At 41.4% G+C, this 14,138-nt stretch overlaps 1 protein-coding gene and 1 long non-coding RNA gene across 2 annotated transcripts in view; both read left to right on the top strand.

Annotated features, from left to right (window-relative positions):
* LOC121812772 overlaps positions 1–5,677 on the top strand; it is a 94,087-nt gene extending 88,410 nt beyond the window's left edge. The window contains exon 3 of the long non-coding RNA XR_006053319.1: positions 3,965–5,677. This is a non-coding gene — a long non-coding RNA (uncharacterized LOC121812772). The remainder of the gene's footprint in view (positions 1–3,964) is intronic.
* A 1,662-nt stretch (positions 5,678–7,339) lies between these two features.
* Positions 7,340–13,149, top strand: LOC102311987 (transcription factor Sox-1a). The gene has a single exon (XM_005950620.3). The coding sequence runs from the start codon at positions 7,691–7,693 to the stop codon at positions 8,747–8,749; it is 1,059 nt and encodes a 352-aa protein (XP_005950682.1). The 5' UTR covers positions 7,340–7,690; the 3' UTR covers positions 8,750–13,149.
* Positions 13,150–14,138: the final 989 nt, after the last annotated feature.

The raw sequence follows: 14,138 nt of genomic DNA, 5'->3' as shown, positions 1-14,138 counted from the left end.
TGCATTTGAGTGTCAGTCGTAACTCCTACATTTGTGCTGTCCAGAGGGCTTTGGTAACCACCAAAGGGCAACACCCATAAGACAAAATCACAGACTGCATTGTATCTGTCTGTGCATAAATTCAGCCCATCTCACTGGAACATGGCACAGTGTTTTGGTGGTGGTGGTGGGGACGTGGGGGGATCACAAGTATACTGGCCAAGACCAATCAGCAATCAGAAAAATGTGCTGAAACAGTCTGGGAAAGACGCCTATCACATTTTAATATTTGAGATCGCTATCAGTGCCACACACTTTGCACAAATGCTCCAGTACCCCATCAGTCTACAAAGAAAAAAAAGTCTTGATTTATTTGTGTGTTAGCCTACTAAGTATTAAAGTTCAATAATGAGTTAGTCAAGTTTTTCTCAGTGCAATTATATAAGTTACACCAAGCAGCTTAAAAATGTAGAAAAAATTTTTAAAAAGTTATACTTTACGATATACTTTTCATATCCTGGTTATACTCACCTCAAGTCTGTTGTTTCTACCTTTTGACAGGAACAATGTTCTTACATATACTGGAAAGCATCGTGCTTTGTTGGAGGTCATTACAGCAGATCCTTTTTCTAAATCGTCAGAGGCTAACACGTGAACTTCGCTGTCAGACATGCCTGGGCGTAACTCGTTATTGTCCACACAAGGAAAGGGAAATGCATGTCATCACTCTGTCATTGGTATTACAAAATGACATCTTCATGTGATGTAAAGGTTAGCCTCAGTGGGCAGGGGCTAAGAGAGTCTATAGATTTTAGCTCCCAGTCACACAGGCTTAGAGACCATTCAGCAACCCCCGGTCGCTATAGGGAAAGATTTGTATTTCCCAGTTTGTAGTAAAGTGGTTGATGCTGGCCATTGCTGGTGTAACAGTGGTGCAGATAGGTATATGGTGCAGCAGAGTATACATCTCATCAACTGGTCACTAAACATTAGTAAAAAAAAAAAAAAAAAAAAAAGGTGAGGCACAGAGGAAACTGAGACCACTCGCTTTCAAAGTAAAAGTTGTCCCATTTTTAATGCGTATGTTCCAGCAGTAGGACAAATGGTCTCTGTTTCCTTTTGCCTCATATATTACAAGTTTCACTGCTGCTCAGCGAGTAGTTGGCAAATTCTTGTAGACAAGTCAGAATGTTCCATCTTCCAATCATTCAGCTTGCATGTATGAGTCTTTACAGATGATCTAAATCGTTTGTATTTTGCTAAGAATCAGTACACAAAACACTAACAACCGATCCAATCAAAAATCCCACTATATGTTGTCATTTAAATTCTTGATCGGTATTAAGGTTTTCAAAATAAAAGCATTCTGTAATAACTTATCAGGATGATAAGGAATTATCTAAATAAAAGCAGCTGTTGAATGTTCACCATAATTTACAGTAGTCCAACCATACAGAACACAGCCCCCGACTGCAGCAGGTGTCTCTGCACCTGTACGCATTGTTACTACGAGTACCTTTTCAGCTAAAATAACACCCCCGCCCCCCGTGTGTGTGTTTTTTCACATGAGCAGAAAGAAATGCTCTAAAAGTATTCAAAATATATATGTAAATATTGCCTCTTAATAGATGTAGAAAAAATGAAGCTTTCAGAAAACAAAGCAACATCTGATGTGATACTGTAGCTCCTTTTATATGACGAGCCAGCCCATGACTAGATAACATATCTGAAGCGGCGCTAGCATTTTCTTTAAAGAAAAGCTTAATTGGACTATGCCAGGAGGTTTTTTCTTAACAATTTCTCTAAACACTTAACATATGTCGTACCTTCCAGCTGTGTATTCATACTGTATGCAAGCATGCATGTGTGTGTTTGTGTACTGTCTGTTCAGTCAGAGCTGCTGAGCTCCAGTAGAGCTGACAGTTTGCTGTGACAGTGAGCCTTAAACAAACCCACCGGGTCGGCTGCTGCACAGAAGAAATGCCTTTGATTCTGTTAGAATGTGTGTGTCCGTGTGTGTGTGTGTGTGTGTGTGTGTGTGTGTGTGTGTGTGTGTGTGTGTGTGTGTGTGTGTGTGTGTTCTTGGACTTATAGGTTAGAGACTTCAGGCCTAAAAGCAGATAGAAATATATCCTTAACACCTTGTTTTATCTAAAAAATATCTGATCATGTGCTCTGCACAGGAGTGAGATCGATATGATGTATTAAGTAGAGCTAAACAGATTGGGATATCTTTTAAATCCCCTTTTTGCAATATTATTGTATGTTTTATAAAAAGATGAGGATAATGGAAAGTGTCTTTGATACAATTAGTAACTTAAAGTTCTAAAAACGTTGCTGAGGAGCATCGAAAGGTAAAGTCTACCAAGTAAAGGTTCCAGTCTGTTGTACTATGAAGTGAGAATGATAGGTTAGCGACCTATGTGGAGCATAAAGTCTGATTTTACTGGGCTAAATCAACTTTCACAGCTTTAATGTGCAGCTGAGAGCAGCAAATAAAAAACACTGGGAGCAGCAAAATAAAGAGAACTTGAGACAATCTTCTTTGTGATTGCGACTGATGCGTGGTTGTGATTATCATCACCAGTGCACCAGTGTTGCATTTTGCTGTTATATTTTAATAATCTTGTAAAATCTCTATCACCCATTCTAATGACAATATCTCTGCTAAACATTTTCCTCACGAATTTCATGATCTCAGTCACTCGTTCAGCTTCTGCTGAATTAAAAAAAACTTCCTATTTTGTAAATCTTGGTTATGCTGTGTTTGGCATGCCGGCAGTGGAAGCTGATCTTGAGCCTTCAAAACAGGACTTCAGAAACTAGTGGATGGCGTCACAGTAGTTATGTCAATTTTTTTAACATAGGCTGAAGCAGAAAGCTGGGTTAACAAAGAAAGCTGTGTTGATTGACTGGGGTTTAAGCTTTGTTAAGATAGCTAACACAAAGCAAATCTGACTATGTTGAACTTCCTTCGTAGTTGTGAACATATTGTATTGACTACAGAGTGATCATCATCTGACGAAATGAGGGTTTCTGACAGCACAAAAAACATCTTTTACATGAATTACCTCTGTCTGAAAGTGCATACACATAGATTTTTAATATATAGACCATGAAACAGAAAAAAAAACATAACAAAATACAGCAGTGAATGCGCTTATTGAAAGAAAAAAACATGTCTGATAACACAAGAAGTCATCCAGTGTTTCATTATTCCTTTTTGGCTTTTATAAACTTGAAAAACTGAATAATTGTTTTAATCCCACATCTGAAAGTCTCACTTTCCAAAAATCCAGAGTCGACCTACAGCAGAGCTTCCTGCACTGTGCTATCGGCCCGCTGGCTGCCCTGACACAAACAATATCCGTCAGAGCAGTCTGGATATTTCCAGCCTGTCCAGGCTCACTCAATGCTGCTGTCTGCTTAAAATCCAGCAGCTGCTGGATACATGCATATGCAATTTTTAATTTTAAGTACAAAAATAAAAAATATTCATGTGCACCAACTTTCAGGTAATTGAACCAGTACAAACTATTTTAATAATGTCATTTCGCTTATACAGAGGACTTTTGCTATTTTAGTGTTTAGTGTGTTTAAGCATTCAATTTGTTAGAAATGTGAAGGATTTTGATGATGGGAAAGCATCTAGTCTAATTTTAAACCACTGAAGAGATAAATGTTCCAGGGAAAACACTCATCTTTTTTTTTTTATCCACAAAACTAGGGGGGGGGGGGGAAATAAACCCAACCAAGCTGTAACTTTGGCCATGACTTTTGAATGTGATTTTGAGGAAAGGCTATTTATTTATTTAGATTAGCTGAGCTTGTCAGGACCGCAGCGCTCATATCAAGAGCAGTAATAATAGTATAAAATGAGGGAAACTGTCTGAATGAACCTGTTGTTTTTGTGCTTCCTCTTTTAAAGTGCTTTGTTCCCCACCCCCCTTCTATCAAGTTTGCTAAACTGCTCTGTCTGTTGCAGACTTTCACTGATCTGAAGTGAAGCTTGAAAATGAAGAACTGCATCTCATCAACATCAACATCATCTGCCACCTCAAGACAACAGGATTACTGAACACACAAACTCAGGAGTTTTGATGGCTAAAAACCACATAAATGCTGCTCAGGTTCCTTTAAACTGTTTCACTAACTGCTAACTCATCCACTGAGACACTGAACAAACTACTTGTATCCTTCCGGGTTTCTGCAGATAATGTATGATTGTGGATGTCACATGCTGCCTTATCAAAAATGAAACTGCATGATTCAAGCTACATTATCCATGCTTTCTCTGTCACTCCCACATCTTTAATTTGTTAACATTCTCTTCCTTTTCAGTGGAACAATAAACAAATAGTTTGGATGCAGTTGAGGAGCTGGTGAGCTTTAACACAGCCAGCACAAAGCCTCACTTATAATACACAAGTTGTTGCATTGACAGGAGTTATTAGGGCAATACATATGTCAATACACTCCCTCAGTTAAATCTACACCACCTGGAATCTTGACATGTTGTTAACCTTCTGTAAATACTATAAAGCTTCACTTGGATAACCTGATATGAGTCAGTTCTTTATTTCATCACATTATTTTTGTCCACTAGCTCCTTAATAACAATTAAACATGCATGCAAAACACAGCAGCTATTTACTTAGTCACCATTTACCCCTGTTTCCATGGCACAGCAGGGAACACAAACTCCAGCAAGCTACTCTTATCTTTTTTAATAATAATAATAAAGTAAAAGAAAATTACCAAAGAAAAAAAAACTGACATGGCTTAAGAAAAAAGATGGATGAAATGTTCATTTGTTTCCACTTCCAGTTCTGTGCTTTTTGAATATATAACACAAATTGTTTTTCAGAATAACCTGATAATGAAGATTAATATGAAGAGAATACCTGATTAGGTTTGGAAATCAGGCTCAGTCAGGGAGGGAAAAATAAAGATACATTTGATTAGTATTGTGAAGGTACCTGCACTGGCTTTTCTAACTTCATATGGTTCAAGGTCACATATAAATAGTTCTCCAAATAATACAGAGTGACTCCAGTAGATCAAATTTTCACTACAATGAAGAAAAGTGGATCTCTATAACAGCGACACACTTCACCAGGCCCTCAAATATTCCTCTGAGCATGTGCAACTTGTTAAAAAAAATAGCCTTAATCATTCTCTAATTGCACTTTTGATGTGCATGCAAACAAGCTTTAATTATGTCACAGATGGGAAAAAAAACCAGCAGCAATAATGTTTGCTACTAAACATGGTGCTCGTTGACAATCAGAAGCAGACCAGATTTCCTTCGGGGATATCCAAGGGGCTGCTTTTACCTGGAGCAGGTAATTCACCTGCAGTAAGACAGCACACGGGACCAATTAACTGATGATGGAGTAACAGACAGGGTGGGAGCAGTGTCCTTGCGGCCTTTTTCTTGGCTCTCGTGTAAATGAAACCATCCGAATGTCCCCAACAAAGAATCTCTCAAAGAGTTTTAATCTCTATCAGCTGTCAGGTGAGCCCTCAGTATGTGACAAAGTCCCTCTCCCTCACTGCCACAAAATCAATAAATGAATAGATCAGAAAATAGCACAAAGTGCATTCACTGACAGGATATTATTATTTGTTCAATGGGAAAGATTTCTGTCAATTCTTTTGATGTGATTTCTCAAAGAATTCCTCTGCTGGATTTAAATGTGCACATCCGTGCGTGTGTGTGTGTGTGTGTGTGTGTGTGTGTGTGTGTGTGTGTGTGTGTGTGTGTGTGTGTGTGGAAGCATGAAAAAAAAGAAAGAGAAAAAGCAGAGAGAGATTTCACAGTGAGCGCTAAACAGATCACACAAGCCACTTAACAGCACTATACCCAACTGGTACAAGGGAGTGAGAGAGGAAAATCCAGCCGTGCCAACATGCCAATATAGTTTAGCAGCTCGCTGAGAGGCGGGCAGCACCTGACAGATGCCACTTGGGAGCATAATCCCAGAGGGATGAAAAGATCCTGCACATGATGGGAAGCCAGGGAAGCAGGAGGAGACCGGAATACCTAACAACAAATTGAAATGTTAATGTTATCTGTCTGTTATGTGTTCTTTCTTTTTTCTATTTTAGGGCTTCGGAGCTACCACGTGGGCCCAAAAACAGATTCAAATGCAAATAAATTACACTCCTTTTAGCTCCTGTTGATTAATTATTTGAATTATTTCTCTATTGGGGTTCAGAATGCTTACATTTCAAGCTGAATATCTTTCCGTTTTGGACTGTGAGTAGTCAGCTCAGGAAAACTGTGATGGGCTTTTTTTATTACATTTTTCTGACCAAACAATTAATAGACGCAGTAATGTGCAGATTATGATTATTTGTGGAAGCCCTAATAAAACGTGACTTGTGCATTTGTAGGAATTTATGAACAGTCATTCAGAGAGGAATATATATATATATATATATATATATATATATATATATATATATATATATATATATATATATATATATATATATATATATGATCTCTGCAAAAGCAGGAGCCTGGAAGAAGATCTGGGGCCTAATGCAGCAGGCCTGCCGCTGCTTGACAGCGTCGTCATTATTATTAGTATTATTATTATTAGACCTCATTAGTTTATTAAAATGCTTTCATTAAGAGCCTCTAACATTTCCAACGTTTATTATGGGATTACTGTAGTTTTTGTTTTCTGGCCTCCCTCCTCCTCCTCTTTTTCCTCTCGTGCGTGCTCGCCACGGGAGCGCCGGTGAAACAAACAAAAGATGCTGCTTTGTATGGCACGTGCTCCGGGCGTCACTCACCTGTTACCTAGCAACGGGCACAACAGAAAAGCACCTGTGGCTCTGAATGAGAGGCAAAAAAATGGTGGGGGTGAGCTTTTTAGGGACCATTTAGGTTAAATGTATAATACTTAGCAAAGGATTAAATCTCATAGCGCTGCGGCTAAACGGGAAAGCTAAACACGCAGCTGAAGGCGCTCTGCTTTGTAGTTTTCACTGGCCGTAAGCAGCGGGCTAACACGCTTATATGATGCCTGTGAATCTGTTGTTATTAATTATTAATATTAGTATTATATTCGTACTTGCTTGTGGCGTGAATTTGCCCTGACGGCGTCTTGTTTTTATCGTAAACACTGATTAAATCAGCCTGTTTGAAGCAAGAGCACGTGCGCAAAAATTACCGGAATTAAACTGTTTGTATGTTGTGTGTTTTCTCTCTCTCTTTCACACACACACACATAAAAAAAACAGATGACAGAGGGAGTAATTTTTAGGTCTCGCGCTCCGACGTCACCAGAACCTCGAGCCCCCCCCCCCCCCCCCCCCTCCCTGCATGCAAATCACGTCTGCGCTCGAGCCTCTCCATTGGCCGTCTCGCGCTCATTTAGCTGCTGTCAAAGCGCGCGGCCCGGGCACGCTCCGGTAACTTTTCCCCACTACAGCTTCAACCAAAGTAAGCTCAAACAAGCGGTTTCCATTCTTGTCTGCGCTCGTGGATGACAGAGGGGGTTGAAAAAAGAGGAAGAAAAAAAGAGGTGAAAACGGAGGAAGTGCGGGAGCAGGTTTACCTCTGAGCGGATTTCATCCCCTCTCTCTGCTTCTTTCACTCTTCATCCATCTCTCCCTCGGAGGTTTAGCTGCTGCGCGCGCGGGCCAGCCTGAATGTTTCTTCGTGTTTGACTGGTGTCCCACAAAGACGAGGTGAATGTACAGCATCATGATGGAAACGGACTTACATTCCCCCGTGGTTCCCCAGACCAACCCGTCCAACCCGGGGGGACACGCGGGAGGCGGAGGCGGGGGGGCCGGAGGCAAAGTCCCACAGGAGAGGATCAAGAGACCCATGAACGCCTTCATGGTGTGGTCCCGGGGTCAGCGGAGGAAAATGGCACAGGAGAACCCCAAGATGCACAACTCAGAGATCAGCAAGCGGCTCGGCGCCGAGTGGAAAGTGATGACGGAGGCGGAGAAGAGGCCGTTCATCGACGAGGCGAAGCGGCTCCGGGCCATGCACATGAAGGAACACCCGGACTACAAGTACCGGCCGCGGAGAAAGACCAAGACGCTGCTGAAGAAGGACAAATACTCGCTGGCCGGCGGGCTCCTCGGCTCCTCGGCGGCTGTGGGGATGGGCGGCGGGCAGCGGCTCGAGAGCCCCGGAGGGGGGCACGCGGGGCCAAACGCAGGCTACGCCACGCACGTGAACGGCTGGGCCAACGGCGCGTACTCGGGCCAAGTGGCGGCGGCAGCGGCGGCGGCTCACGCCATGATGCAGGAGGCGCAGCTGGCGTACACGCAACACCCGGGCACCGGGGCTCACCCGCACCACCCGCACCATCACCCGCACCACCACCCGCACAACCCGCAGCCCGTGCACAGGTACGACATGAGCGCCTTATCTTACAGCCCCATCTCAAACTCTCAGAGCTATATGAGCGCGTCTCCGCCGGGCTACGGTGGCATTACCGGCTACACCCACCAGCACCAAAGCTCCGGCGTGTCTCCGGTGTCCGGGGCCATCGGCGGCACTTTGGGGTCTCTCGTGAAATCTGAGCCGAGCGTGAGCCCGCCGGTGTCCACCGCGCGCGCACCGCCGCCGTGCCCCACGGGGGACCTGCGGGACATGATCAGCATGTATCTGCCGACCGGTGAGGTGGCGGGGGACTCCTCCGTTCAGAGCAGACTGCATGTGCTCCACCCGCAGCACTACCAGAGCAGCGGCTCCACTCCGGTAAACGGGACGGTTCCTTTGACCCACATTTAAACCCCCCCACATGTCCTGCAAGCACCACAAACCACAACCAAATATTTACACTCTAGATGTGGGCACGAGCTGCTGATGAATTGTAAATTATAGGCGGTTATAGCCATAAAAATGCAATCACTTTGAACAAACTTTTTTTTATCGTTATTATATTTTTTTCTTTCAGTGATGGATTCTTCTGTCTGTCCGAGTTTAAAGGAAAGCGCACACGGTTCACTATCGCTCTCTGGAACAGAGCATGCCAAGTGGTTTTTTTTTTTGTTTGTTTGTTTTGTTTGTTTTTTATTTTTTTCACACGATTTAAATTATAATCCGTGAAGTGCTGGTGCGATTTGAAGGTTATTTTTTTCCCGACTTTTCTGTGGAATTAAAGGCACCAGCGGTGTGTTTAAGGGATCCATAAAAGCTGTCCGAAAAATGAGCGGAGGGCGGGAATGGAAGATGTGTTGGAGAAGAAGACTAAGGAGAAAAAAAAAGTTTCTAGGCTGCAGTTTTTAAAAATGATTTCCAGTTTTAATGCTTGTAAACATGTGAGTCAGTCGGTGTAATTTGAATTTTGTTTTTGTTGTTGTAAAATCTTGTAAATTGTGAATAAATAGGCCTACTGAAAACGCTTTTATGCAATTGTACATAATTTATAAAAATGCGCAATTTCTTTTTCTTTTGAGGGAGGGGGCGGGGTTAAAGAGGAAACGAATATGCGGCGAGTTTAATAAATTTTAAAGAATTTCTTCTGTCTTGGAGAAAGCTCGTGGTGTGTTTAATGTCTGCATATTTAAACTGCTCTGAGAATTCCTGGTTATCTACATCGGCTGTATTGTTAGGATATAACGACACATGCTCGTCCTTGTATGGCTGGATTAACGTTAAAGTAGACGGGGAAAAACAAATCTGGTCAAAAAATGCACAAAACAAGAAATAAATAATAATTAATACGTTGCACGCACGCCTGTTTCCTAACCACAGAGGTGACTTTGATAATAGCATGCCCTGAATTAGTCTCGGCGTTTTTAATAGATGATTTCTCCTCTGATAAAAACATGATCAGGTTTTGCTCTTCATTCTGATCGAGCCTTTTTTAAAATTTATTTATGTTTTATTGATACAGTTAAAAAACGGTATTTACCCGCCATTAAAATCTTAACATCACTCTTTACATTACATGATTACATCATTACTCTTTTCATCATCATTATTAAGATGATAACAGACATCTGAGAACAGATTCAGATTCATTGGTGTAAATGCAGATTTTTTTTTTAATCGTCTTTGTTGTGTGTTTGTTTATATTTGGGGTTTTCTGCACTAGAATTTTTTTTAAAAAGCATTTCAAAATAATAAACACTCAGGTGCTGACAACATAGGATCCTATATTTTGTAATCTGATAATTTATAAGAGTGCAGTCGATGGTTAAAATATAGACAAAAATTGACTACATTTTTAGCCAAACACTGTCCTAATACTCAAGATTTCTTTTATTTTTTCTTAAATATATAATAAACTGTGCCTTTATTCTTTAATATCTATGTTTAATACTGTCCCTCATGTAATTCGCATCCATAGATAGATACAAAGCTTTATTTTATTTCCATTTTGAGAAATTGTTTCATGTTGTTGTTGTTTATTTTTCAGTATCTCTTACATCCAAATTCTAAAAACACACGTAGGATATGTATTTGAAAACATTACTCATAAAATAGCCTCAGTGTGTGCGTTTGTGGAAATCATGTCCGGCTAAAATACACCCTTCTTTAGGATGAGAGGACATTTTTGTCTCCATCATCAGTTTGACCTACCCGATCTTACTTGATAATTTAAAACTTACTTTATAATGTGCACCTGGCTTCTTTAATGATTGTACTTATAGGCCAAGACAAAATATTATTATTATAATAATTTTTAATTGTTTGTTTGTTTTTGGTTTTCCTCTTCAGTCTTATTTACTGCAGGGTCATGACCTCAGCAATCTGAAGAAAATCCAATAACGCAAGTATCCGATAGTCAGTGCACTACCAATTCACCCAGTGCCCTCACTCAGGCCCACTTCAACGCTCGCTTTCACCTGGGTGCTTTTACTCTACTGCCGGCCCTCAAATCTTACCCCATCCCATGACCTCCAGCATCAAATGCCTCCATCTGTATGTGCAATTGTCACGGTTGTTACATTATTTCCTTTTTTAAATTTGATGGCTGAATCTGTTGAGGCCCCTGGGTTGGGAGCGAGCAATGAATGAGGGCAGGAGGAGGTAGGAAGGGAGAAGGCGAGGAGAGGAGAGGAGGTTTTTGTGTTGGAGAAGAATGGGGGATTAGTCCTGGTGTAAGCCGGGGCAACCCGGAGGTCACCCCCAACAAAAAGCCCGGCAAACAACACCCGTGGTTTTATCAGACTAATTCCCACTCGGGTCTGAACTCAAAAGCGAGAGGGCAGCGTGGATGCGAGTCACATCTAGTAAAGATGATTCCAGCAGGTATTTAATATGCACACAGTTGGTCTTATATAATTTCTTTCTTTCCCTACATAAAATGCCAGGTTTGTTTGGCTCTGTCTTTGCTCTCTGATATTAAAAAAGCTGCTAACATTTCGATACGCTATGACAGACTTTTATCATCAGGATTTATTTTTAACGCAGGAAAACAGCCCATCAATCAAAGAGGGGGTCATTTAGGAGCTCACAAGACACTACTTGGATTATTTTCAACAAAAGGTTAAAACAAGAAAAAACAAAATGAACTAGTTAGCAGAAAGCTTTAACAGGTCAGTGGATGTTTCAACATGGACTCTGATCCAAGCAGGCTGGGAAAAGTTTAAAACTAAGACCGTGTTAAAAACAGACAGCAGAATAAAAAATGCTCTTCGGACATCACACAGGTGACACTTTGTGGAACTCCATGCAAGCGTCCACGGCTAAACGCAAGACTCCAGATTCTGACTGAGCTCAAGATCAGAGGTTAAAGGTCATGTGTTCTAACGCGGACAGCTCAAAGTATCTCACTGTAAGGTAAGTTCTTTTTAAATACATACTGTAAATATAGAAGCTAAAATACAAAACAGCAAACTAGAATCTATAAGAACAAAATCATTTCTAAATGCAATGATGTACATTAGAGAGATTTTTCTGAGTTTTGACACAACCCAACTGACGTCAGGTACAGATGAACTTTTTCTTCGTTACTTTAGAATACTTCCTGTTACATTTATAAACCCCATTCCGCATTTGTTCATGTTCTTGTTCATGGAGTTTACAACATTATCGGCCAGATGTTGAGGCTGTAAAAGACTTGCAAATCAGGTTTCGTGCTGCATGAAATGAAGCGCTACTGAAAAAGAGCGTCGTGCAGTCTTTGCAAAAACGCCAAGTTTGAGCAGGAAGTTAACTTCACTTCCTTCTCAGCTCCTCGACGCATTTCTAAAGCGTGGCTTCCTGTGGAAGAATGGGGATTAAAAAATAAAGATAATTTAAACAAAAAAAAAAGTGAAGAGATATTTGACTATTTAATTATCACTCATCAAAAACTTGTTTCTGCAGGATATTATTATTTGTTCATTGTGATAAAAGGTGAGATGATTGCCTCTGAATACCGCTCTGATTGGACTTTTTGATCGCAAATGTCTTAATATGATGATAGGGAAATGGCAGAGGGGAAAGTGGAGGATTCTGCCGCAGCTATTCTGATTGATTCGCTAAACCTCGAGGTATGATGGGAGCGTTTCCTCCGCAAAGTGTAAGAGAAAGGGAGTCAGTAATTACTATTATCAGAGAAGTGGGACTCAAATGATCAGGCTTATCCTCGGGTCCTGATGTGACGCGAAACCCAGGTAAGATGAAATTATACCCGAGTGACACTTGTCTAGATACGCCACGCAAAAAGACATCAATCAGCGCATGCATCAGTCAGAAGTGCAGCTCGGTCTGGTCCACACTGTGCTATACGCAGCAGCTTCTATCATCAGGAGAGGCTGAGGGCTGGACCTGTGCATCCGGAGATCCACAGTCATGTGTCTGCAGGTCTTCCTCCTCTCCTCATGTTCAGCTTGGCACATGTTTGGACACCACTGCTTTGGCACGTCCCACTCCATAACCCCGTGCACCCGCTTCCCCTCCCCTTCCCCAATCCATTCCATGTGCTCCTGGTGTCCTGAACGTGGATAATCAGCGTCAGTTTATCACGCCTCCGCATATTTCCCTCCCTCTCCTCCTATAAAAACCCTCACCTCTGTCGTTGGACCCGGTTCTGTCATGGGAGATTACGGGGGACCGATTGCACAAGACTGAATGTGGCGCGAGGAGATTAGCCGGGGACGCCATAGAAAATAGCAACGGGGCCAACAGATTCCTCGCGAGGGGGCCTTATCGTGCAATTACACGTTGACACGTTTTAACCATTTTTCAGCCTCTTAATCCGAGCAACCCCCCGCCCCCCCCCCTTCCTCCCCCTCCTCTTTTCCAAAAGCAGACCTATTGGTGCTGAGGGAGCCTCGCTGCTCTCTGTCTGACTCTCTCCATCAGTCTCTGCTGCCGTCTAAAAAGTCTGCCTCATTTGCTCTCTTTATCAGCTTCTGTCGACGTTCCAAAATCTTTCAAAAAAGAGGGAAAAAATACGGATGAACACAGCGTTATCTTTTTTTCTCAATTGGAAAAAAGACTTTTAAGATAAATTAGATGCCCCAAAAAAGTTAACTCCTTTGGAAGAGATATAAAAAGATCAGTAACATCTAAGATCGAAACTGGACAGAAAAAGGATAATTTTGTGGCAAAATTCAGTCAGCCTGGAGGCGAGAATCAAAAGTCCCAATGAGTATGAACAGTTTTTCTGTCTATGTTCACATTTGTTTTTTAAAATTATTTGATGCTCTGCTCTGGATAATTGCTCTTGTTTTGGTTTTTCTGAGACTGATTCACAATGTGAGGATCTAACTGTAACCAAGGATGGAGCACGAACTGGACTGTGGTGATTTTAGTAATGTGAAAAGCAGATACTGAACATATTAGCTTAAATTCCACATAAAAAAAACACCAGATTCTTGCATGCTGTCTAATTTAGAGTGCATGTCCATGTTAAGCTGGTTGGGAAAGTTAGATATTTCAGTATTTCTCCCACTGCTCACCCTTACCTTTTTTCTGTTATTTGGAATATATGTAAGATGTTTAAAGCTTTTAAATGTGCATTAAAACTGGCTTCTCTCACACACACACTGATCAGCTTTTTATTAACCTGATTTAGTTGCGTCTGAATGTTTGTAGATTCACCCACAGAACATTTCCATGATATGATTGAATTGAGCTGTTTTCTTTACATCCCTTCTCTGTTTATTCCAAGCAAACATGGTCCGAGGTAAAGGTCAATATAAAGCCAGTGTCTCACAGGCAAACTTTAATTAAAAAAAAA

Source organism: Haplochromis burtoni, unplaced genomic scaffold (genome assembly GCF_018398535.1).
Source record: "Haplochromis burtoni strain Fernald_Lab_line unplaced genomic scaffold, NCSU_Asbu1 Contig_807, whole genome shotgun sequence".
Lineage (NCBI taxonomy): Eukaryota > Metazoa > Chordata > Actinopteri > Cichliformes > Cichlidae > Haplochromis > Haplochromis burtoni.
Note: the sequence above shows the minus strand (reverse complement) of the source record. Positions and strands in the feature narration are given on the sequence as shown.

Coding starts and splice junctions, on each gene's coding strand:
- LOC102311987 (XM_005950620.3), top strand. CDS start 7,691: ATGTACAGCATCATGATGGAAACGGACTTACATTCCCCCGTGGTTCCC.